The sequence below is a fragment of the Drosophila persimilis genome, unplaced genomic scaffold (assembly GCF_003286085.1).
Source record: "Drosophila persimilis strain 14011-0111.01,24,50 unplaced genomic scaffold, DperRS2 tig00001674-arrow-arrow-pilon, whole genome shotgun sequence".
Classification (NCBI taxonomy): Eukaryota; Metazoa; Arthropoda; class Insecta; order Diptera; family Drosophilidae; genus Drosophila; species Drosophila persimilis.
The window spans coordinates 43342-70525 of NW_020825546.1; the positions used below are offsets into that span (position 1 = coordinate 43342).

General features: G+C 39.3%; 1 protein-coding gene across 1 annotated transcript; it reads left to right on the forward strand.

Moving 5' to 3' along the window:
* Positions 1–2995: 2995 nt before the first annotated feature.
* Positions 2996–4255, forward strand: LOC113567086 (cysteine and histidine-rich protein 1 homolog). Its single transcript, XM_026994266.1, has 2 exons — positions 2996–3862; positions 3932–4255. Exons 1-2 carry the CDS (start codon positions 3101–3103, stop codon positions 4253–4255), a joined length of 1086 nt encoding a protein of 361 aa, XP_026850067.1. The 5' UTR covers positions 2996–3100.
* The last annotated feature ends 22929 nt before the right edge of the window (positions 4256–27184 follow it).

Below are 27184 nucleotides of genomic sequence, written 5' to 3' on the forward strand. Positions count from 1 at the left end.
AGAAGTCTGGATCCAAAACATCGTTACTCTAGCTCTTATAGTCTTTGAGCACTAGGCGCTGAAGGGGACGGACAGACGGACAGACGGACAGACGGACGGACGGACAGACAGACAGACATGGCTCAATCGACTCGGCTATTGATGCTGATCAAGAATATATATACTTTATGGGGTCGGAAACGATTCCTTCTGGACGTTACACACATCCACTTTTACCACAAATCTAATATACCCCAATACTCATTTTGAGTATCGGGTAAAAAAGACACTTTGTGGCGAGGCGCGGCAAATATGCACTTTCCAGTTTTCTCGGCGCACGGCTATTAATTTAGCCCGATTTTTGCGAAGCGCACACCGCGTGGGATTTTCACAGTTCCGTTTGATTATACCCGATACTCAAAATGAGTATTGGGGTATATTAGATTTGTGGTAAAAGTGGATGTGTGTAACGTCCAGAAGGAATCGTTTCCGACCCCATAAAGTATATATATTCTTGATCAGCATCAATAGCCGAGTCGATTGAGCCATGTCTGTCTGTCCGTCTGTCCGTCTGTCCGTCCATCCGTCTGTCCGTCTGTCCGTCTGTCCGTCCCCTTCAGCGCCTAATGCTCAAAGACTATAAGAGCTAGAGCAACGATGTTTTGGATCCAGACTTCTGTGATATGTCACTGCTCCAAAAATATTTCAAAACTTTGCCCCGCCCACTTCCGCCCCCACAAAGGGCGAAAATCTGTGGCATCCACAATTTTGACGATACGAGAAAACTAAAAACGCAGAATCGTAGAAGATGACTATATCTTCTAGAGTGCAAAATCTGAACCAGATCGTGTAATTATTACAGCCAGAATCACGAAAACAATTTCACTCTTTCTCGCTCTGTCTCACTCTAACACACAGGTTTCATGGTCGGTTTTGCCAATTGCAAAATATGAGTTCAAGGATCTCAGAACCTATAAAAGCCAGAGCAACCAAATTTGGTATCCACACTCCTGTGATATCGGACCTTGACCGTTTCCTGTCCAAATTTCGCCACACCCCCTTCCGCCCCCCCAAAGGACGAAAATCTGAGGCAACCACAAATCTCAGAGACTATTAAGGCTAGAGTAACCAAATTTGGTACACACACTCCTTTAAGATGTCACTATAAAACGTATATCTCAGAATTTCGCCCCACCCCCATCCGCCCCCACAAAGGACGAAAATCTGTTGCATCCACAATATTGCAGATTTGAGAAAACTAAAAACGCAGAATCATAGATAATAACCATATCTATCAGGTTGCTGAATCTGGATCAGATCAGATCATTTTCATAGCCAAAAGGAGCAAATCAATTTGCACTGGCTACGCAGCGCCCGACGTCACGCTCAGACTGATTTTCTGTCTCTCTCGCACGCACTCTTTGTCGTGTCGTTAAATATTAGCGGCGTCTGCCGGAGGAGAGCCATACTGACTTAGTATCGGGTATAACCGTAGAGTTGCGGTGTCCGCAGCAACTCACAACGTTCCCCCTCGTTCGGTTTCGGTTTGTCTTTCTGAGAAGTTATTTGGATTTTTTTTCTTTGGGGTTTTCTTTGGGGTGCTTACACGTGGTCGATTTAGATATATATTTGCTACCGACGCGGAGATAATCACCGGCGGCACAGATTCAAATTTTCAAAAGAGAACGCTCTGGTGCTTTGCACTGCTTAAATAAGAGCTTACCGATCTTAATGCTCGGCTTCGAAAGCTCCGTTGCGATGCGCTGCACAGCACTTACGGAAGCTTAGCTCAGCTGTTCCCTACCTAGAGCTTGCCTGCACCCACCCCAACTATGCTATGCCATGCACCGATAATTGGCCCAAGGTTATTGCATGCGATATACCCGATATGCAACCGTTACACATTTCCGAACACATCCATTTGCTTCTCTCTGTTCCGAGGCTTGAGGCCAATCTATTTGCCCATTCGTGTGATACATTTTGCTACACCTGTTACAAACACCTCCATGAGCACACATCAAAGTTCGAGGCAGGATGAGTAAGAGCCCCGATGCGTTTGCATAAGAAAAGCTCTGAGCAAGAGCATTCTTGCATTCTTCTTGAACATTCACAAATTTCACACAAAAATGCCACAGGAATTGCACACAGAAATGCCAATCGATCTATTTATACTCAATATATTTACTCGTATTTACACAAGGAGCGGTTCAGGAATGTTTGTCAGTACTCGTACTCGTACTCGTATCGAAAGTGTCTAAGCAACAATTTGGCATTATCCACCATAGCCTTAGCCTGCTTCCGATACGCTCCGATGGCGTGGAGAAAAATCCAATTTTCACAGCTATTTGTTTGCCCGACCCCGACTATTTTATTCAATGTAGCCCCTTTTAGGTCACTCATTCATAGACACTCGTTGCAGTGATTATCCAACTATTTGATCCCGTCCGAAGAATATTTTCCAAAAGGTCTCCTCCGCGCCGTCGGTGATCTCCTCACGCGGGCTGAATTTTGTTTTGATGAGTCGGTGTGAATCGAAGGATCATTAGCCCCATTCTTTTCATCCAACTTATCGTTAATTTCCTTCCTGTTTTGCTACTCAAAAAACAATTCGATTCAGCAGCGATCAAACAAAAAAAAAAAATTAAAAAAAAAAATAAAAAAACAGGTCAGCAGCAACATATCTAATTTGACATGTACTACATGAAACATGGACTTATAGGCACCGTAATCTTGTTTGCGATAGCAGAGCACTTTGGCGGTCAAAGAGGTTACTTTTCAGCCCACCAGTCCACCGAGACACCACCCCACCAGACCCATTGAACGCCTTGGGCCGCATTACAAATATTTTTGAGTACATTTATGTGTAGATCAAAGTGCATTCTATTAAATTAAACTATTCATGGGTGCCTACTATGCCGTTTTTCTCTGTGTGTATCCTCTGTTTTTAAATTTGTAATTTTCAGGGAACCGGCGTGGCCTTGGAAAACTCGTAACCTTGTGCTCGTACTTTACACCAGAGTATCAGTTCACTCTGCAACAACAGGCAATCAGAATTGTTGAATAAAGCACGCACACATACTGTAAAGCCAGGCCGAGGCTGCTGGCCGAAATACCCTTCAGAATGTCGAATGCCAACCCCAGTGTCAACAACAACGAGCTGCCCCCAGCCGCCAAGAGGCAGCGATTGTCAGATGTTGCAAGTAAAGATGAAAGTACTTTGAATGAGATTTCGACTACTATGGACAGCAGTGAGGGTGAGGTCGGCGGGTCCTCGGGTGGTGGCGTATCCGATCTTCGTGAGCGACTGCATAACATACTGGTGTGCGTTGTGTGCCGCGAGGTTCCACAACCACACGACTTCTTTCAGTGCAGCCATGGGCATATCATGTGTGAGGACTGCAAGACCGCCGTTCTGGCTGTTGCCATCTTCAATAAAACGCGTGCCTGCTGCCCCAGTTGTCGATCGCTCATTAGAAACTACGATCAGGAGCAGAATCTAGTGGTGCGCCAGACTCTCTGGGAGCTACCCATCAGCTGCCCCAGCTGCAATGACCAGTTCTCAGATAGGAAAGATCTCTCCAGACACTTGGAGTTCGTTTGTGAGGGGCGTGTGGTTTGCTGCAAGTACCACTGCCTGGGCTGTTCTTGGAAGGGCCCCTACAAGGACAGCGTCTCACATGATTCCGACTGTAGGTTTCCCCAGAAGCAGGGAAAGGAGATCCTAGATATTCTGCTGCATGTCGAGGACAGGGAGCTTGAGGCCCAAAAGCCCGTGTTGCAGCTCCATCGGGTGCTGAGTGCTAGCCGGGTGGAATTTTTCACCTTGAGAATGAAGTGGATACACCGCTCAGAGGGTTTACATCCACGGACCCTCGAGTCTGAGGTAAGGTTTTGGAGAACCAGAACTCGTCTGCAGCATACCTCTGATGATCTCTTATCCCGATTCCCACAGACGATTCGTGCCTTTGAGGAGTATTGGGTGCTGCGTCTACGTCTGAAAAGAGCTGGGGAAAAAATCACCGTCAGCGGCCAGCTATTGCTTTCGACTACCCCACGAGTGTCCCTCATGGTCGACCATTTGATCCAGATGCCGCAGAGTGTCTGCAGCGCCAAGCAGCACCACGACATACGCCCGCGTATCTACCGCCATATTTTCGATTCAACCGGCAAGTGCGCAAACCGCCAGGAGCTTCCCTTGGCGGGACCTCAGGCCCTGTACCGGCTATTTGCCATGACCCGGATCCAGCTCCGTTTGTGGATGTTTTTGCATTATTGAGCTGACGCTAAAAACCTTTAAATTGTAGTTTAAACCTTTATTGGGCACAACATCTTTTGATTTGATTTTTAAATTCGTTGCTTTAGAGCTGCATTTTTAGGGTTTGGGCGCCTTCTGGATCTGCTCGTTCACAGCAAGACCTTCTTCAGCAGCAGCCTTGACCTTATCATGGAAGTCGTGCAGAAGCAATCGAGTAAATTAGTCATACGTTTTTGTCTGGTCTGTTAAGGTCGGCTAGTGTCGGCTAGACTCACCTTAACGCTATCCTCGTTGAAAAAGTCCTTGACCTTTGCCAGCAGGTCGTTGAGCTGAGCCTCAACTGGCTTGGTGGGCTCCTCACGAGGCACGCGAGCACACATGCACACCTGAAAGCAGAGTTACAGTAAAATCACAATCAGTCACTGTTCCTTTTCGACCACTTCTATCTCCACTTACGGCGAACAGGGCGAACAGGAAGAAGATCAAAGCAATCTTGGCTATTTTTGGTTTTTAGTTTGTTTTACTGGTGCTGCTCTTTACTGAAGAACGTTGCCTTGAGTACTCATAGCGACAGCTCGTTTTGCGTCGGAGCCGAGATGAAACCGAGAGCCGGTCTTATCACCGGCGCCACTATCAAGGTCAAGTGTTTAGAAGCGTACGTCCCGGTCCGCTCAGATAAGAGAGTGGAGTGAAGTAGAGTGCTCAAAGTAGAGTTATAGACTATGTAGCATACTATGTGGGCATGGAGGACATTTTACTACCCATTTAGAGCTCTGGCAAATGGTCGAGATAAGAATTTATATTAAAAAAAATCGCGTACGAGTAGGGAAAGGATACTAGGAAACGGGATACAGGGGGTCAAAGGGACAGATCAGCATGGATACGTAAACGAAGAAGATCACCGGTCAGATCTTTGTCGGCTGCGGTATCGCTCATTGGCGAGAACGCTCACCCTACCATGATCCTTCAGGGCCACCTATTAACAGTCAGGATCCCTTCAAATAAGCCTGCTATTCGATATTGTCTTACATTTATTGAGTATTACTATACAGCATATACTGGGGAAGGAATATCATAAGGGCGAGGTAGGGTATAATGATCTTAAATCTATAAAACTGATTAGTAGTAGGTATATATAAATCCATGTATAAAACCGTGATCATGGTTGAAGACCAACGAATAGTTACCGCACATTCATTCTTTTCAGATGGGGGTTAAACCGGTGGTACGGGCACGTTGCCAATAGAGGTGTCCGGGAATAACCAATCCGTAACTTCTAAACCAGCGTTTCAATACGTAGATACTAGTGGTGCTAATCCCACCCGGAAAGAACAGAAATTTTTCAACGGGTCTCTGTAGCTGGGTGGATAATTACCTCAACAGAATTACACCACTGATCGAAAAATTTTACTGAACTGTGGGCGTTCGTTTTCCAAATCGTCGAACGGCTGCCCCAGTATTGACGATATATAACTGGCGCGTCCACTCAAATTAAATCATCACTTTGAGCCGCACTTGGCACTTGCACTAGGCTGTGACTTTGGCTTGACCTTGGTTTAGAGAACTGGGTCAGCTCTACAAGAATTCTTTTTCCACGGCCGGTCACTCTGACGGTCACGAGGAGAGAAAGAAAGAGGCTGGGACTACTAAAAACAGCAACCCACGTTTTCCCACACTTTCTATGGACTTCTTCTGTTATACAGGATCCAGACACAGCAATATTTAATAAAATATAGTACACTGCAGAAAAATTGCATATCAAAGCGTTGCCGCTTGGTCGCAAAACAGCTGTTGATAAGCTTTATCAAAGCTCACAAGATCTTCAACTCGAATTTTTTACGGCCTAGTTTTAGGCTGTAATTTTTGGAGTTAGCCGTGGATAATTAAAATACGAGGGGGAACGTTGTGAGTTTCTGCGGATACCGCAACTCTACAGTTATACCCGATACTAAGTCAGTATGGCTCTCCTCCGTCAGACGCCGCTAATATTAAACGACACGACAAAGAGTGCGAGAGAGACAGAAAATCAGTCTGAGCGTGACGTCGGGCGCTGCGTAGCCACTGCAAATTGATTTCTTGCTTTTGGCTACAAAAATGATCCGATCTGACCAGATTCAGCAATCTGATAGATATGGTCATTCTCTATGATTTTGCGTTTTTAGTTTTCTCGAATCTGTAATATTGTGGATGCAACAGATTTTCGTCCTTTGTGTGGGCGGAAGGGGGTGGGGCGAAATTTTGAGATATACGTTTTATAGTGCGGATACTAAATTTGGTTACTCTAGCCTTAAAAGTCCCTGAGATTTGGGAATATCCCCAGATTTGCATCCTTTGCGGGGGCGGAAGGGGGTGTGGCGAAGTTTTGAAACAAACTCGTCTCGGTCCGATATATTAGGAGTGTGGATACCAAATTTGTGGATACAGACGGACAGACAGACATGGCTCAATCGACTCGGCTATTGATGCTGAGTCAGAGTTGCTGAAAAAGCTCGGAAGCTTCCAACAAGTACTAATTATTTCAAAATTAAAAAAAAAGTAAATTTGTAGCTACAGATGTTGCTAGTACGGAGAACTAAACTAAGTCCAGGGCCTGGCTTTGCTTTCGATCCGACATATTTCATTCAACTTAAACCTGAGAGACTACTTCGATTGAGTTTCTTGTGTGTTTGTAATTCTATTTATTGTATGAAAATTTACATTGGGGCCACGTGCGCCATGCCGCGCTTCCATTAGTTCCGAAGTCTTTCGCGTTGTTGTGATCTTTGCATCGTTGATCCCTTTCGGGAATAGTTTTTCTATAAACATTTAAATTGATTTCGCCATCCCGAGTATTGGATTTCGTCATCCAAAGAGAGAACTGTAAAATGCCTAAAGTGCAGGATCTGCAGAAAGCCGGGAGTGAGATTGTTTATGAGAAGCCGGGTGTGGGCAAACATTGGTTTTCCATTTAGGCGAGTGTCAAAGATTGGAATTGCGGCGGGGGCGCTTGAGATTGTACATCTTAGAAATCAATTAGGCGGAGGCCCAAGATTGAAATTGTTTTCGTGATTCTGGCTGTAATAATTATACGATCTGGTTCAGATTTGGCACTCTAGAAGATATAGTCATCTTCTACGATTCTGCGTTTTTAGTTTTCTCGTATCGTCGAAATTGTGGATGCCACAGATTTTCGCCCTTTGTGGGGGCGGAAGTGGGCGGGGCAAAGTTTTGAAATATTTTTGGAGCAGTGACATATCACAGAAGTCTGGATCCAAAACATCGTTGCTCTAGCTCTTATAGTCTTTGAGCATTAGGCGCTGAAGGGGACGGACAGACGGACAGACGGACAGACGGAAGGACGGACAGACAGACAGGGCTCAATCGACTCGGCTATTGATGCTGATCAAGCATATATATACTTTATAGGGTCGGAAACGATTCCTTCTGGACGTTACACACATCCACTTTTACCACAAATCTAATATACCCCAATACTCATTTTGAGTATCGGGTATAAAAAGTGAGATAAAAAGGAAACAAACCGGAGCTTAGGGTGTGCAAAAATAAATACAATATACAATACAAATACAAATACAAATACAATGCAAAATACAAATAAATACAAAAGCTAATCAAGACAATTCATAAATACAAAAAAACCAAAAAAACCCAAAGTTTTTAAACAAAACCAACCAAACCAAAACACAAAGAAAGTGAAACTATCAGCGAAACCAAAGAAGGAAGACCCCCAGAAGACCCAGTTGAACAAAGAAATTTAAGAAGGAAGACCCATTCAAAGACCTGTCAGCCAAATCAAGAAGGAAGACCTGTTCGAAGATCTGTCAGCCAAACTAAGAAGGACGACTCCTACCGGATAGTTCGTGAGCAAAAGTTGTATTAATAAATATATAAGTTCAATTAGGTTATATTAGATTATAAAAACTAACATATAAGAAAAATTAAAGGTGGATCAATTAACTTTAGATTTTGAAAAACTAAAAATGATTAACTCTCAAACAAGGACCGATCTCACTGCAGATCTGGTCAAACAATTGATAGCACTTCAAATTTCACAAGTAAAAGAGCAAATTGTAAATTTAAAACAACAAATAGAAACTAAATCCGATCAGGTATCAAATTATCAGGCAGAAACAATAGACGAGACAATAAAAGATGACACCACATTAAAGGTAATAGAATCCCTACCAATTTTCAATGGTGGATTAAACCAATATGTAGGATGGAGGGAAGCTGCAGAAACTGCAGTGAAGTTATATAAGAAAGGAAGTAAGCAATATTATATTGCATTAACAATTTTGAGAAACTAAATAACAGGACCAGCACATGACGCACTGACCAACCACGGGACAGTTTTAAATTTTGATGCCATACTTTCACGACTTGACTTTGTTTAAAGTGACAAGAGACCAATTTACATAATAGAACAGGAGTTAAGCGTTCTCCGACAAGGGAACCTTTCAATTATAGATTTCTATAACGAAGTTAACAAGAAAATGACCTTGCTAATAAATAAGACAATAATGACTCACGGAAAGGACAGTGAAATCACCAAAGAATCAAATAAAAAAATTAGAGACAATGCCTTACGCATTTTTGTCACTGGCCTAAACGGCGGCATTGCTGAAATCCTATTTTCATTGAATCCCCCAGATTTACCGAATGCCTTGGCAAAGGTACAGGAATTGCAATCTAATAACATTCGGGCCCAATTTGCCTACCAATTCAGCGGCCCCAGAAATTCAGGGAATAATAATTACAATACCTTAAGATTCAACCAACGACAACCTAGGACTAATAGTTCACCATTCGACCAAAAAAGGGATTTTCAGAGGAATAACATGTCTTGGGGACAACCCTATTTCTTGGGTAATAGACAACAAAATCAGGCCCCAGAACCAATGGATGTAGACGAATCGATACAAATTCGGAACCGACAGAACAGCAATCAATTCAGGGGAAATAATAATAATAGAAATTATCGGGAGAATACTAACGGTTATTATAGGAGAAATAATAACAATTATAACCAAGCTCAGCATTTTAGGGCAAACGTAAAACCGAATAATCAGTCAAACGACAATCAAGCGCAGAAACGAAAGCCAAACGAAATGTCGGAACAACCGGCTAATAAAGCAATGAGGATAAATAACATTGAGGAGGATCATTTTTTAGATCAGCCCCCGAAGTAGGTCTGCCCTACTTAAAAAGAGTAGATAAAAAAATAAACAGAGAATTAAAAGTTTTGATAGATACGGGAGCAACTTCCTGTTATATAAAAAAAGGAATTTACGAAAATAAAAAAGAACTATCAATTTATAAGAAAGTTGCTACAGTGAATGGGTTTTCAATAATTAAATATTTCCATAATATAACTATTTTCAACACAAAACAAGTGTTTTATGAAATAGATGGAATGGAGGCAGATTTACTAATAGGATTTAACCTATTAAAGAAAATCGGAGCTGTTATTGATACAGGAAAGGGGACTTTAAGTTATAAAGACAATGAGGAGAAACTAATATATGACGAGGTCCTTTTTTTAAACAAATTAACCTTTATAGAAGGAAAAACCATCCTTCCGTTGAAGGAATATATAATAAAAAAATATTTTGAAGCAGAAAAAGAAATGAAAAGTGATTCAGTAAAGGTAGAAGGAAGTTTATATAGCTTGGGATCAAAAAATCCTGAGCACGCCGACGAAGAATTATCCGTCAATAGTTTGGGATTCAAATATCCTGAACCCGCCGTCGTTGAATTATCCGACATCCAAAGTTTTAATAGTTTGGGATTAAAGAATCCTGAACACGCCGTCGTTGAATTATCCGACAATGAACAATTTAAAAGTTTGGGATGCAAAAATCCTGAACGCGCCGTCGTAGAAATATCCAACATTCAAAATTATGCAAATTCTGAATTGAAAAAAATGAAATTGTATAACACAATAACCTACAAAGAGGACAATTTAGAGAATCTCAGAGAGAAAATGGTATCTATCATCGAAGAAGACCATGCCAATATAAATTTACAGTTACCGTTCAGAACGGATATAAAAGGAGAGATTAACACTGAACATGATAGACCGGTATATGGCAAGCAGTATCCATACGCTTATTCGGTTAACGATTTCGTTAATAACGAAATAAGTAAAATGTTAGATGAAGGTATAATCAGACCTAGTAAAAGCCCATATAATTCACCGGTAATAGTAGTACCAAAGAAGGGAGTAAATGAGGACGGAACTCCTAAACATAGATTAGTAATAGACTTTAAGAAACTTAATGAAAACACCATACCGGATAGATACCCTATGCTAGATCCTTCAGTAATCCTTGCCAATTTAGGTAAGGCAAAGTATTTCTCGGCCATTGATTTAGAGTCAGGTTTCTATCAGATTTTAATGAGGGAATCGGATATTGAAAAAACATCTTTTTCCATGAATAACGGCAAATATGAATTTCTAAGAATGACTATGGGATTGACGAACGCTCCCAGAATTTTCCAAAGGGCAATGGACGATATACTTAGAGAACAAGTTGGGAAAACTTGTCACGTCTATATGGACGATATAATAATATTTTCAAAAACTATAGAACAACATTATAAAGATCTAATTCATATAATACAGATATTGCAAAACGCTAACATGAAAATTTCCCTAGAAAAGTCTAAATTCTTTCAATTGGAAACCAAATTTCTGGGATACATTGGGATACATTGGGATACAAAATATCATTAAAACAGATCCAGACAAAATCTCCACAATACAAAACTATCCAATTCCTAAAAATATCAGAGAGCTACGTAGCTTCTTAGGACTAACAGGGTATTACAGAAAATTTGTCCGAAATTATGCTACAATTGCCAAACCATTAACAAAATATCTGAGTGGAGTAAATGGGAAAGTTTCACGAAGGGCATCCAAGAAAACATTAATACAGCTGGATGAACCAGCAATTGGAGCATTTAATAATTTAAAGGACAGTTTAATAGCACATATTGAATTAGTACTACCAGATTACAATAAAAAATTCACATTAACCACAGATGCATCGGACATAGCAATAGGTGCAGTTTTGTCGCAAGATGGGAATCCCATAACATTTATTTCTAAAACTTTAAGTAAAACCGAGCAATTATATGCTACTAATAAAAAGGAATTATTAGCTATTGTATGGGCATTAAAAAATTTGCGAAATTATTTATACGGAGTGAGTGGAATTGAAATACATACAGATCACCAACCTTTGTCCTTTGCAATGTCGCAAAAAAATCCAAATGTTGAAATGAAACGTTGGTATTACTTAATAGAAAGTTTTACACCAAAAATCATTTATAAGCCAGGCTCAACTAACGTAGTAGCGGACGCTTTATCTCGGATTAAAATAAATCATATGACAGATAGTGATGTCGACCAGACAGAATCAGAATCAGACATAAATACTCAGCGTTCAGCAGAGAGTAGTTTTGAAAACGTCATTCAAGAGACTAGCAAGCCTCTAAACCAATTTAAACAGCAGCTACTATTAGCGCAAGGGAGATTCACAGTTCATGAGTTATTAAGAGTTTATGAAAATACCCGACATATTATTGAATTTGATACGGTTGACAATCTGCTAATCATTTTAAAAGAATTTATTCAGCCTCACTTAACCACAGGAATACACTGCACTTTAGAAGACTTATACCTTATCCAAAATAAGCTAAAGGAAAACTTCATAAATAAATTTCTCTTCACGAGAAAGTTCCTCCAAGATGTAGTAAATTCAGAAGATAAAGCTATAATTATAGAAGAAACACATTGCAGAGCCCATAGAGGACTAGACGAAAATTACAAATAAATAACTAAGCTGTATTAGTGGCCAAACCTGCACAAAAAATTAAAAGAATATATAAAAAATTGCGAGATCTGTAACAAAAACAAATATCACAGACACCCTGTAAAAATTCCAATTGGGGAAGCTCCCATTCCAGCAAAAGAAGGAGATCAATTACACTTAGACATATACTATGCCCAAAACCTAACATTCATAACTTGTATAGATTCTTATTCCAAATACTTGGTGGTCAAGGAAATTCAAAGTAAATTAAACATTGAAAATAAGGTAATGGAAATTTTGCAACACTTTCCGTTAGCAACATCATTATTGACTGACAACGAACCAAGCTTTACTTCAGCACAATTTAGATCATTCATAAAAAGAAGTAACTTAACTATTTATTATGCTGATCCCAGACACAGCACCTCAAATGGTCAGGTAGAAAGGGTACATTCCACACTAACAGAAATAGCGCGGTGCATCAAGGATGAACTAAATCTAACAGATTATTCAGAAATAATAATAAGGGAGGCACTGAAATATAACCTGACGATACATTCAACGACCAATCAAATGCCATATGACATATTGTATAACAAAATAGAACACAAACATAATCCAATATTACTTAAGGAAGCTCAGACCAAAATCCTTAAGCTACATAACAAAGATAGAAGAGAAAAAGATTATAAAATAGGAGAAGTAGTTTATGAAAAGAAATTCGGGGAAAGAAATAAACTTCAATCCCGATACAAAAAGCAGGTAGTTAAGGAAAATCGACCGAATAAAATTATAATCAACAATAGAAACAGAATTATACATAAAGATAACATCAAATATTAAATATTTTTTCCAGAAAATGTATGCGAATATACTAATACTGACTTTTGTTATATTGACGACTTCGGAAGTAATTGACTATACGCATAGTGACTATCTATTGCTCAAAGACGACAGAGACGTTTACACTTATGAAACATACGCTGAACTTTTCCATATTACTAATTTGAGTTTTTATAGAGAGATAATTGATAAAGAGTCCAAACATGTCAACAAATCAATTAATTCAGACGATGAGTGGGAAATATCAATGGACTTAAGTCTATTAAAATTAATGATTTCAGAATTAGTTCCAAAACGGAATGAAAGGGGAATTAATGAATTAGGTACCATTTGGAAATGGATAGCAGGCAGCCCTGATCATGACGACTTTTTGAAAATACAAAATAAAGTAAATGAATTAACTGAAAATAATAATAAACAATTTGTAATAAATTCCAAATTTTTCAAAGAAATTGAATTGCTATCAAATTTGTTGGAATACCCCTATTCCCACATTCAAATAATAACATTAAATAATATTATCGATATGTTAGGTATTATTATTATGAGTTAGTCTGGTCACACTTGAAGTGTCGACGCTCTCTCTTCTTTTGTGATCTCAAGTGTGTGGACCGGTGTTGCAGCAAAAAGTAATCAAGAAATACATAAATAATCTTTAAAGAAAAACATAACTTGGTACTGTCTTCCGTTTACTAATTGTCATAGCCAGTCTACCAATAGGTTATGGGCCCAGTCCACGCCAATTTAAATAAATTAAATTAATAACAAATAGTTGTGAAATTAGTTCCGCGTGCGTTCTTGTGTAGTTTTTTTTGTAGTGTGTGTGTGTATAATATATACATACATAGAAAATGGAAAGAAATAAGCAACATATTAAGCCTTTTTGTGGCGAGAAATATTCTATATGGAAATTTAGAATCAGAGCTTTGTTTGCTGAATTAGAGGTGCTCCAAGTAGTCGATAACATAATGCCTAACGAAGTAGATGATAATTGGAAAAAGGCAGAGCGATGTGCGAAGAGCATTTTAATTCAATATTTAGGCGACGCATTTCTAAACTTCGCGGCAGGCGACATTTCGGCACGTGATATTCTGAAGAATTTAGACGCCATATATGAGCGTAGAAGCCTTGCGTCGCAATTAGCTGCACGTAAACGTTTAATAACACTCAAACTCTCAAGTGAAATGACACTTTCGAGTCATTTTGTTATTTTTGATGAAACAGTGAGTGAGTTGTTAGGGGCGGGCGCTAAAATGGATGAGATGGACAAAGTGGCACATTTGCTGCAGACTCTACCTTCAACCTATAATGGTGTCATCACGGCAATCGAAACTTTGTCAGATGAAACTCTATCATTAGCGTTTGTAAAAAATAAATTGTTCGACTACGAGACCAAATTAAGAAATGAAAGTACTGATACAAGTAGTAAAGTCATGAAGGCAGTTGTAAGAAATAATAACAATTTTAATAATCGTAAAACGTTTGGATCTAGAAACACACGGCAAAAGATATTATTTAAGGGAAAAGCTAGAAGTAATATTAAATGCCATCACTGTGGCAAAGGGCACATGAAAAAAGACTGTTACCAGTTTATAAGGTTAAATCAAAACAAAGAAAATTATAAACATAATAAACAAGCTCAGCTTGCAGCATCGGGCCACGGGTTCGCATTTATGATGCGGAAAATGAAAAAGAGTGATCAAATAAATAATGAACTCGGTTTTATACTCGATTCTGGTACAACGGATCATTAGATCAATGATGACTCGCTGTAAGCCGATTGCATCGAATTGGAGCAGCCAATTACAATCGCTGTGGCAAAAGAAGGCGAGTTTTTATATGCCACTAAGCGTGGAATTGTGCGGCTGCACAATAGACACAATATCACACTGGAGGATGTGCTCTACTGCAAGGAGGCAGCAGGAAACCTCATGTCTGTCAAGCGTCTGCAACAGGCAGGGATGTCAATTAAGTTTGACTGTGGTGGTGTCTCCATATCAAAAAATGGAGTAATTGTTGTTAAACATACAGGTATGTTGGATATACCTGTAGTCAAATTCCAAGCATACAGTGTAGATGCTAGGAACAAAAATAATTATCGATTATGGCATGAGAGGTTGGGGCATATAAGCAATGCAAAATTGCTTGAAATAAAGAATAATAATTTATTTAATGACAGTAATCTTCTTGTTAATTTAAAAATATCAGATGAAGTTTGTGAGTCATGTTTAAATGGGAAACAGGCTAGGTTGCCATTTAAGCAATCTAAAGATAAAAGTTATATAAAACGTCCCTTGTTTGTAATACATTCAGATGTATGTGGCCCCATTAAACCAGTTACACTAGACGATAAAAATTATTTTGTGATCTTCGTAGATCAATTTACACATTATTGTGTAACCTATTTGTTAAAATATAAATCAGATGTATTCAATGTATTTAAAGATTTTGTAGCAAAGAGCGAGGCTCATTTTAATTTCAAGATTGTCAATTTGTACATTGACAACGGTAGAGAATACTTGTCGAATGAAATGCGTGAGTTCTGCGTTAATAAAGGAATAAGTTATCATTTGACAGTGCCACATACACCTCAGTTGAATGGTGTTTCGGAGCGAATGATAAGAACCATTACAGAGAAAGCTCGTGCTATGGTAAATGGTGCAAAATTAGACAAAAGTTTTTGGGGTGAAGCTGTGCTAACTGCAACATATCTAATCAACAGAATTCCAAGCAAAGCACTTGCTGATTGTAAAATGACCCCATATGAGCTGTGGCACAATAGAAAGCCCAATTTAAAATTTTTAAGAGTGTTCGGTTCAACCGTGTATGTGCACAACAAAATTAAAAAAGGTAAATTTGATGAAAAATCATTCAAAGCTATCGTGATAGGGTATGAACAAAATGGACTCAAATTGTGGGATGTCATTAAAGGAAAAGTTATTGTTGCAAGAGATGTTGTCGTAGACGAGACTAATATGCTTTATTCTAGAGAAGTAAAATTTGAAACAGATTTCCCGAAAGAGAGTAAGGAAAGAAGTCAACAAGAATTCCTGAATGAGAGTAAGGAATCTGATCAGCTTAATTTCCCGAATGATAGTACGGAATGTGGAATCCTGAATGATAGTAAGGAATGTGATCAGTTTAATTCCCCGAATGAAAGTACGGAATGTGAAATCCTGAATGAAAGTAAGGAATGCGAAAAGCTGCATTTTCCTAATGAAAGTAGGAAAAGAAAAACTGATTTCCTGAATGATAGTAAGGAATTATATATCCCGAATGAGAGTAAGGATTGTGAAAAAGCTGATCAGCCAGATAATTGTCGTGAAGAAAATAAGGATACTAATATAATTAGTAGAAAAAGTGAGAGGTTAAAGTCTAAGCCGAAGGTGTCTTATAAAGAACATGATAAAAGCTTTAACAAATTTATATTAAATGCCCATATAATGTTTGATGAAGTTCCAAATTCTTTTGATGAAATAAATTTTAGGAACGATAAATCTGATTGGGAGGAAGCAATAAATACAGAGTTAAATGCCCATGAAATTAATAACATCTGGACAATTATAAAGAAGCCAGAAAACAAAAATATTGTAGACAGTAGATGTGTATTTTCCATTAAATATAATGAACTAGGAGTCCCAATAAAATACAAAGCTAGACTGGTTGCAAGAGGATTTACTCAAAAGTACCAAGTAGACTATGAAGAAACATTTGCTCCCGTTGCTAGAATTGCCAGTTTTAGGTTCGTACTATCATTGGCAGTCCAGTTTAATTTGAAAGTCCATCAGATGGATGTTAAAACAGCTTTCCTCAATGGTACATTAAGTGAGGAGATATATATGCGGCCTCCTCAGGGCGTATTATGCGGTGCTGGGCGTGTATGCAAACTGAACAAAGCCATTTATGGGCTCAAACAAGCAGCTAGATGCTGGTTTCATGTATTTGAGCAAGCATTGAAAGAATTCGATTTTGTAAACTCTCCCGTGGATCGTTGCATATATATTCTTGATAGAGGTGACATAAAGAAAAACATATATGTATTATTATATGTTGATGATGTAGTAATAGCGACAAGGGATATGGATAGAATGAATAATTTCAAAAATTATTTAAACGAAAGATTTAGAATGACTGACTTAAATGAGATAAAACATTTTATCGGTATCAGAGTAGAAATGTTTGAAGACAAAATATATTTGAGTCAAGCTGCATATGTAAAAAGAATTTTAAATAAATTTAACATGGATAGTTGCAATTCAGTCAGTACTCCATTACTAAATAAACTAAATTATGAGTTACTTAACTCAGGTGAAGACTGCAATGCTCCATGTCGTAACCTTATTGGCTGTTTAATGTACATAATGCTGTGTACACGACCAGATTTAACTACCGCTGTAAATATCTTGAGTAGATATAGTAGCAAGAACAATGCTGAGTTATGGCAATGTTTAAAAAGGGTTATTAGATATTTAAAGGGAACCATTGATATGAAGCTTATATTTAAAAAGAATACATCATTTGAAAATACATTAGTTGGCTATGTAGACTCCGATTGGGGTAGTAATGAGATTGATAGAAAAAGTACAATGGGTTATTTGTTTAAAATGTTCGATTCCAATTTAATTTGTTGGAATACAAAAAGACAGAATTCAGTGGCAGCTTCATCAACTGAAGCTGAATATATGGCCCTATTTGAAGCTGTAAGAGAAGCTTTATGGCTAAAGTCTCTTCTAAATACTATTAATCTTAAACTCGACAGACCCATTAAAATTTATGAAGACAACCAAGGCTGTATTAGCATTGCAAATAATCCCTCATGTCATAAAAGAGCAAAGCATATTGATATAAAATATCATTTTTCAAGAGAACAGATAGAAACTAATGAGATTTCTCTTGAGTATATTAATACAGACAACCAACTTGCTGACATCTTCACGAAGCCACTACCTGCTGGAAGATTTGCGGAACTGCGGAACAAATTAGGACTACTACAAGAAGAATGATTCCAATTTAATGAAAACATGAACATGAAGCTTTATTAACGAATTTATTACATTAATTCATATTTAATTTTTTTTTTGATTTGAACCAAAAGAACCAATGAATTGTTAAAGTAATTTAATTTTATGTTAATCTAATTTTAAAGTGATCTGATCGGGTTTTTCTGGGTTTTCCCCGTATCCTTAGAGCAAATGCTAGATCACATAACACTTCCCAGAATGCACACCAACCACATTAGAATAACAATTGAATGTTACCTTTTTGATTTAAGGATGAAAACTTTTTTATATTTTTTATTTTTATGATTTTGATAATTAATGTTATTTTTGAGGGGGGCGTGTTGGAATACCCCTATTCCCACATTCAAATAATAACATTAAATAATATTATCGATATGTTAGGTATTATTATTATGAGTTAGTCTGGTCACACTTGAAGTGTCGACGCTCTCTCTTCTTTTGTGATCTCAAGTGTGTGGACCGGTGTTGCAGCAAAAAGTAATCAAGAAATACATAAATAATCTTTAAAGAAAAACATAACTTGGTACTTTCTTCCGTTTACTAATTGTCATAGCCAGTCTACCAATAAAATTCATTAAAAAATGTCATCTTCAATGAAGAAACGATACTGAGAAAGCATCGTTTAAAATTAATAACTTTTGACCTACTAAATTTAGTTGATACCATAACCCTCTTAAAAGTAAACATTTTCAATACAAAAATTTTAAATAAAAACGAAATAGAGGACATTTATAAGCATGAAAAACATCCTGTTGAACTGTCTGATCTGCTGGACATTGCAACGGTTAAAATAATTCGAAATGCAGATTTAATAATCATTTACATAAAATATCCTCAAATTAAAGATATTTGCAAGTTTTACCATGCAAGAGCCATCTCACAAAATGATGGAATGTTAGTTATAAGTGAAAAAGTTTGTGAATGTAAGGAGAAATACTATTTAATGAATTATTTTAAAAGTGAAACTTTTAACAATTACGCACAAATAAATTTAAAGAATACCTGTTTCACCAATTTACTTAATGGCTTTAAAGCCAACTGCACTAAAAAAAAGGGAAAAAAACAAAGAAATAGACATCATTCAGGATGGTGCCATATTAGTTTCAGGCAAAAATATCGTAGACAATACTACTTTGTTAGGATCGTATCTCCTTATATTCAACAACACAATTGTAATAAATAATATAACCCACATAAATGATAAGGGTAAAATTCTAAGATATATATCGCATCATAGATATAGCGATTTTGAATTAGTTGATTATATACAATCGAATGATAAGCAATTTTCTTTTGATAATGTTAATATTTTAAATCCCCTTATAACATTAGGTAATACGGCCAGATCATTAACAACATTATTTTTAATCATTTTGATATTATTAATGTTATTTTACTTCGGCTATAAATTAACCAAATTTGTACTTATTAAATCAATAAGAATACCGTCAGAAGAAATAGTGGAAAGCAACATTCAAATACTGTCAGAAGAAATTAGAGTTCTATCAGAACTTCAAAATGTATCGGGACGAAACATTTAAGAATGGGGGGAGGTAATTCTATTGAGCTCTTATACGAGTTGTAAACAATCTTTGGCTTTCCAAAACGAAAACAATTTCAATCTTGGGCCTCCGCCTAATTGATTTCTAAGATGTACAATCGCAATGGCTCCCGCCACAATCCCAATCTTTGACACTCGCCTAAATGGAAAACCAATGTTTGCCCACACCCGGCTTCTCATAAAAAATCTCACACCCGGCTTTCTGCAGATCCTGCACTTTAGGCATTTTACAGTTCTCTCTTTGGATGACGAAATCCAATACTCGGGATGGCGAAATCAATTTAAATGTTTATAGAAAAACTATTCCCGAAAGGGATCAACGATGCAAAGATCAGAAAGCTCAAGTCAGTCTTGATCCAGCAGCGACACCGCAAAGTCTAGCTAAAAATTAAGATCGCGCAATCCCTTTGCCCGGAATTCCTTTGTGACCCTCTACTTAAATCTATATCAGTGAAGTTCGAAGTAAAATAAAAACTTTTTAAAAACACAATCCGCTACCGCAGTTATTTAATTTGTATGCAAACTGAACAAAGCCATTTATGGGCTCAAACAAGCAGCTAGATGCTGGTTTCAAGTATTTGAGCAAGCATTGAAAGAATTCGATTTTGTAAACTCTCCCGTGGATCGTTGCATATATATTCTTGATAGAGGTGACATAAAGAAAAACATATATGTATTATTATATGTTGATGATGTAGTAATAGCGACAAGGGATATGGATAGAATGAATAATTTCAAAAATTATTTAAGCGAAAGATTTAGAATGACTGACTTAAATGAGATAAAACATTTTATCGGTATCAGAGTAGAAATGTTTGAAGACAAAATATATTTGAGTCAAGCTGCATATGTAAAAAGAATTTTAAATAAATTTAACATGGATAGTTGCAATTCAGTCAGTACTCCATTACTAAATAAACTAAATTATGAGTTACTTAACTCAGGTGAAGACTGCAATGCTCCATGTCGAAACCTTATTGGCTGTTTAATGTACATAATGCTGTGTACACGACCAGATTTAGCTACCGCTGTAAATATCTTGAGTAGATATAGTAGCAAGAACAATGCTGAGTTATGGCAATGTTTAAAAAGGGTTATTAGATATTTAAAGGGAACTATTGATATGAAGCTTATATTTAAAAAGAATACATCATTTGAAAATACATTAGTTGGCTATGTAGACTCCGATTGGGGTAGTAATGAGATTGATAGAAAAAGTACAACGGGTTATTTGTTTAAAATGTTCGATTCCAATTTAATTTGTTGGAATACAAAAAGACAGAATTCAGTGGCAGCTTCATCAACTGAAGCTGAATATATGGCCCTATTTGAAGCTGTAAGAGAAGCTTTATGGCTAAAGTCTCTTCTAAATAGTATTAATCTTAAACTCGACAGACCCATTAAGATTTATGAAGACAACCAAGGCTGTATTAGCATTGCAAATAATCCCTCATGTCATAAAAGAGCAAAGCATATTGATATAAAATATCATTTTTCAAGAGAACAGATAGAAACTAATGAGATTTCTCTTGAGTATATTAATACAGACAACCAACTTGCTGACATCTTCACGAAGTCACTACCTGCTGGAAGATTTGCGGAACTGCGGAACAAATTAGGACTACTACAAGAAGAATGATTCCAATTTAATGAAAACATGAACATGAAGCTTTATTAACGAATTTATTACATTAATTCATATTTAATTTTTTTTTTGATTTGAACCAAAAGAACCAATGAATTGTTAAAGTAATTTAATTTTATGTTAATCTAATTTTAAAGTGATCTGATCGGGTTTTTCTGGGTTTTCCCCGTATCCTTAGAGCAAATGCTAGATCACATAACACTTCCCAGAATGCACACCAACCACATTAGAAGAAAAATTGAATGTTACCTTTCTGATTTAATGATGAAAACTTTTTTATATTTTTTTATTTTTATGATTTTGATAATTAATCTTATTTTTGAGGGGGGCGTGTTGGAATACGCCTATTCCCACATTCAAATAATAACATTAAATAATATTATCGATATGTTAGGTATTATTATTATGAGTTAGTCTGGTCACACTTGAAGTGGCGATGCTCTCTCTTCTTTTGTGATCTCAAGTGTGTGGACCGGTGTTGCAGCAAAAAGTAATCAAGAAATACATAAATAATCTTTAAAGAAAAACATAACTTGGTACTGTCTTCCGTTTACTAATTGTCATAGCCAGTCTACCAATAGAGTGCTTCAATTTTGAAACTGCTTGCCATCGATTTCCTAGCGTCTTTGGTAGCTGGGATGGCTCACTGTCAGCGTGTGCTGTTAACGGCTCTCCTATCAGGAAATGCCCTGGCGTTAATGCTGTTACGTCGTTTGGGTTGTCAGATATTGGTGTTAATGGTCGAGAGTTTAGTATGGCCTCTATTTCGACTACAACCGTTTCTAACTCCTCTTAGGTTAAATTTGACGTCATCACATTTTTAAGAGGAGATGTTTGGCAGATTTTACTTCAGCTTCCCATAAACCGCCGAAGTGTGGTGCGCGAGGAGGTATAAATTTAAACTGTAGCCCTTTGTTGTTGCACTCTCGTACAATGTGTTCCTTTTCCGAGAATATGGCTTCTTCTAACTCTTGAAGTTTGTTCCTGGCTCCTACGAAATTCGTAGCATTGTCGCAATGGAGCAATTGACATTTTCCTCGACGAGAGATGAACCGCCGAAGTGCCGCTAAAAATGCTTCTGTGGTGAGATCACTGACCAGCTCTAGCTGTACTGCTTTAGTCGCGAAACAACAAAATATAGCTATGTATGCTGTATTAGGCTTCTTTCCTCGAATTTTATAGTAGATTTTGAATGGTCCACAGTACTCAACACCAGAATTGAGGAATGGCCGTGCTTGGGTGACTCGAAGACTCTAGTAGTTTGGGCTTGGCTCTAGTGCATTTCACGCAGTTCTGCACAATACTTCTGGCCATGTTTTTCCTTTGAGTATCCAGTACTGTTGTCGTGATGTTGTCAGCAATGCCTGGGGGCCGCAATGCATGTTTTCCTTGTGTATCTTATCAAGGATCAACTTCACAATTGGATCGTTGTAGGGCAGGAGCATTGGGTGTTTGGCGTCAAATGAAATATTTGCCGCTGTTGTGAAATCCTCGATACGATATTTCAATGTTGAGCAGAAATGCTCTGGGGAATCTTTGCGTTTAATAATGTACTACACGATATAGACAATTCGAGATTTATTCATTTGGACTTCAATCAACTTAAACTTTAATCGTAATCGCGTATAGAGTACAATGTAATGGGTACTACGGGTTTAAGCGCGGCCGGCTGCAACTGCTAATTGTCGTTGTGATTTCGTCGACACGCAAACGAAGACTCTTCTTTGTGATCGGAGACGAGGTTACGCCGCCCTAGCATGAAACGACGCCGTTCTCCGAGTGGGCAGTCGCAGTTAGAGCGCTCCCACTCTCTTTGTAGTTTAACCCTTAGAAAACCGTCCATGCCGCCCCCAATACTGGGACCAGTATTAGAAACCAAAGGATGTCACATGTGAATGCTCTGTGAATAAATAAAGTGTTCGTTATGGTACATGTATGGTCAAATGGAGCTAGCAACGGTGGTAGGATTATTCTGAGGTCTGTGGCAACGGTAGCCGACATAGTTTAGAGACCGATCGTTTGTATACGCCTGATGCTGTTTTAACAGTTGCGACTCTGACTAAACTGTCAGCTCCAGGGTGAACTTCTATTATCCTTCCCAGTTTCCACTCGTTGGGTGGCAGTCGGTCATCCTTGACAATTGCTAGACCGCTGACTTGTAGATTGTCGGTTTCATGTCGCCACTTTGGACGGGCTTGAAGATGTGATAGCCAATCCGAACACCAACGCTTGCCAAAATTGCCGGATCATTTTCTGTCCTTCCAGAAATTGGACTGTGAGTGGAACATCCCTTGTTACATCCGGCGGAGCTAATAATGAATCTCCAATAAGAAAATGTGCCGGGGTGAGGACAGCTAGGTCCTCCGGCTCCGCGCTTAGTGGACATAATGGCCTGGAATTTAAACAGGCTTCAATTTATGTTAGCACGGTAGCAAGTTGTTCGTAGGTCATTTTATATCCTGAAAAGGCTCGATAAAGATGTGTTTTGACAGACTTCACATTTGCCTCCCAAAGGCCTCCGAAATTAGGACTATGCGGTGGATTAAAATGCCATTGGACGTTTCGGGCCGCTAAAGCAGGTATTACAGTTGTGGGTAGCTCTCGTTTCAAATGTATTTGCCAGGTTTGAAGAGCCCGGTCGGCACCAATGAAGTTCGTGCCGCAGTCGCTATACATGTGTTAACAGTAGCCCCGACGCGCGATGAAACGTTGTAGAGCCATGAGAAAGTGTTCGGTGGTTAAGCCCGTGACCGCTTCAAGATGAATTGCCTGTGTAGCCAAACAGATGAAAACTGCGATATACGCCTTGTAGTTTGTGTGTCCACGGAATCTGGATGCTTGAATTTCGAACGCGCCTGTATAGTCTCTATGTAGGGGAAGATCGGCCATCAATTGTGCTGCTGGTTTCGGTCGGTGACGAAAACATCGGACGCATTGTCGAAGAATGCGTTTGATAGTTTGTTTTCCGTTGACTATCCAGAATTTGTGTCGAATAGTGGCCAGCGTTAATTCGGTGCCGCCGTGGAGTGCGAGACGGTGGGCATTACGCACGACGAGATCGGTAAAATGATGATGATTGGGAATGATCATTGGTTGTCGATGGCTTATTGGAAGGTGCCTTGCATTTCGCAGTCGACCTCTGACTCGTAGAATTTGTTGGTCATCTAGAAATGGGGATAATTGACACAGCTTGTGTGTGCCCGATAGTGCCTTGTTTCCCTTCAACCTCAATATTTCTGTCGCGTAGACCTCCTATTGAATGCTGCGAACGAGATGAATTAAAGCGTTGTCGAGCTCCTGCACACTCAGTGGTCCAGACAGTTTGTCCCCTTTGGCTTGAATGTTATGTATAAACCGTAGAACATATGCCATGACTGATATTAACCTGTCGTATGAGGACGAGTTTTGGATGAAGGCTTCTGGAGCCTCCGAGACTTGCACAGCATTTTGGAACAAAACTGATGATTTCTCCTCGATTATAGTCCTGTCGATGTCCTGACTGGGAACTCCGCTTGCCGGCCATTGGCTTTCCGGCTGCTGTAGCCATGATGGTCCAGACCACCATAATGGATGTACTGCTAATTCTTGTGGTGTTAAGCCACGAGTTGCGCAGTCCGCTGGGTTTACCGCAGTAGGTACATGTCTCCACTGAGTTGATGTACTATGCTCTAAAATCTGTCCAACGCGATTTGACACAAAGGTTTGCCATCGGTGGGGATCTCCATTTATCCAAAACAAAACGATAGTAGCATCTGACCAATAGAAGGTTGACACAGGTGGTGCGAAGTTGGTCCCGGATCCATTTTGCCAGTTTAACTGCCAGCAGCGCACCCGAAAGTTCGACTCGTGGAATTGTGATCGGTTTCGTGGGTGTGACTCGACTGCGTGCAGCTAGCAAATGAGTTTGAATCATTCCGTTTGGTAGCTCTGCACGAATATATGCACATGCTGCATACGCCAGTGATGATCCATCGCAGAAAACATGTAGCTGTACTGACGCAAGCTCGTGGATGTTGAAGCGCAGCCATCGTGGTACTTGAATTTGCTCGACATATGGCAAGTTCTGTATGAATCCCTGCCATCTATCAAGCAGTTCGGTTGGCAGCGGTTCATCCCAGTCCAGTTGTGCTAGGCTGCCATCGTTGCGTTTGATGCGGGCCATCCATGAGTCCTTGAGTATCGCCTTCGCGATCACAGGGCGTGATGAAACCTAATGGGTCGTACAGTCGGGCGACTATGGAAAGTAAAGAACGTTTAGTATGTGCGTGACTGATTTCAAAATTTATCTTGAACCCAAAATAGTCTTGATGTGGATGCCAATAGAGGCCTAAGGTTTTAACGGGATCTTGGTACTCAAACTCTAATAATGTCTTATGAGATAAATGGTCTGGAGGTATGTCTTGTAGCAGAGGAGCGTCATTCGCAGACCACTTTCGAAGTTCCATTCCTGCTGATCGTAAGGCTCCGATCAATTGATTTTTAATTTCTAATGCTCCTTCGCGAGTGGAAGCTCCGCTTTGTACGTCATCAACGTTTATTTCGTGTCGAAGGACCCTTTCCGCGAGTGGGTATCGGTCGCTTTCATCCTGCGCCAGTTGATGTATGACGCGAATGGCTGTGTAAGGAGCTGAAGCGGTTCCAAACGTAACTGTGTTGAGATAATACTCAGCTACTTGGTTGTGTTCGTCATGCCAAAAGATGCGTTGATATTGCGAATCCTCTGCATTCATGTCAATGCATCTATACATCTTCTGAATGTCGGCAGCAAAAACAAAACGATGGAAACGCCAACTCAGGACCACGCCGGCTAGATCGTTTTGGAGCGCTGGTCCGGTGCATAGGACGTCATTGAGCGATTTTCCGTTTGACGTTTTACAGGAGGCGTCATATACTACTCTAACCTTAGTAGTGACACTTTCCTCTTTGAATACTGCGTGATGAGGCAAGGTGCAACATGTGGACTCGATTCCATTCTCCTTGCTAATGATGCAATGGTTGTTACTTTGGTCACCTGGCCTAGTTGAAAGTACTCATTCATGACTTCCGAATATTTGGCTTGCAGCTCCGGCTGCCTTTGGAATCTTCGTTGAAGCATTTGGAATCGATTAATCGCGATTTGACGTGATTTACCTAGCACCTGCGAAGGGTCAAACAAACGCTTAAGTGGTAACCGTACCAAATACTTGCCGTTTCGTTGACGGATGTGAGTTCGTTTAAAATGCTCCTCGCACCATCGCTCTTCTGGTGTGAGCTGTTTTGCAGAACCGAGATGCTCCATTTCGAAGAATTTCTGGACGAGATTCTCGAGCCTGTTGTGGTGATATCTAATAGTGACAGCGTGTGCGCGTGTGGAAGTGGCTCGACCAAAGACTATCCAGCCAAGCTGGGTGTGCTGTGCAATTGGTTGGTTCTCGTTTCCTCTGCGGATATCTGAAAGCAGGATCTGTGGGATTACGTCCGCTCCCAGCAGAAGATCAATCCGTTGTTATTTGTAGACCCTGGCATCGGCGAGTTCTATTCCGTTGAAATAAGGACATTGCTGCAATTTGATGTATTTTGAAGGTAATTGCGATGTAAGCGTTTTAAGTATAAACGCAGTATCAATGGTAGTACAAAACTGCGAAGTACAAGAACTTAATGACAATTCTGTAGTGTAGGTACACCTGTTCTTGGAGGTGGTCCCAACTCCTGCAATTTCTGCCGAAATTGGATGCCGCTTGAGGTTGAGAGCCTGCACTGTGTGCTCTGTAATGAGGGTTCCTTCCGAGCCTGAATCCAATAACGCACGTACCACAGCTGATTGGCCAGTGTGGGGGTTGTGGGTTGTGACCAGGGCAGTGGCCAGAAGGACAGTGCTGGGTTCGTGATGCGTTGCCGTAGCGGAGCCTAGTTGCGCAGAGTGTGTTCTCACAGACGAGTCGGTCGCTGCAGACTGTGGATGCTTTCCTTGCAAAGCAGTCCTTGGACAAAAGGTCCGGGCAATGCCGAAGATTGTGACTGTCGCTACAGTGAGGGCAGCGAGTGTGTTCGGCAACCGCAGTCTTGGCGTGGAAACTGTTGCCC

Coding starts and splice junctions, on each gene's coding strand:
- LOC113567086 (XM_026994266.1), top strand. CDS start 3,101: ATGTCGAATGCCAACCCCAGTGTCAACAACAACGAGCTGCCCCCAGCC. Junction 3,863..3,931: donor CACGGACCCTCGAGTCTGAG/GTAAGGTTTTGG, acceptor CGATTCCCACAG/ACGATTCGTGCCTTTGAGGA.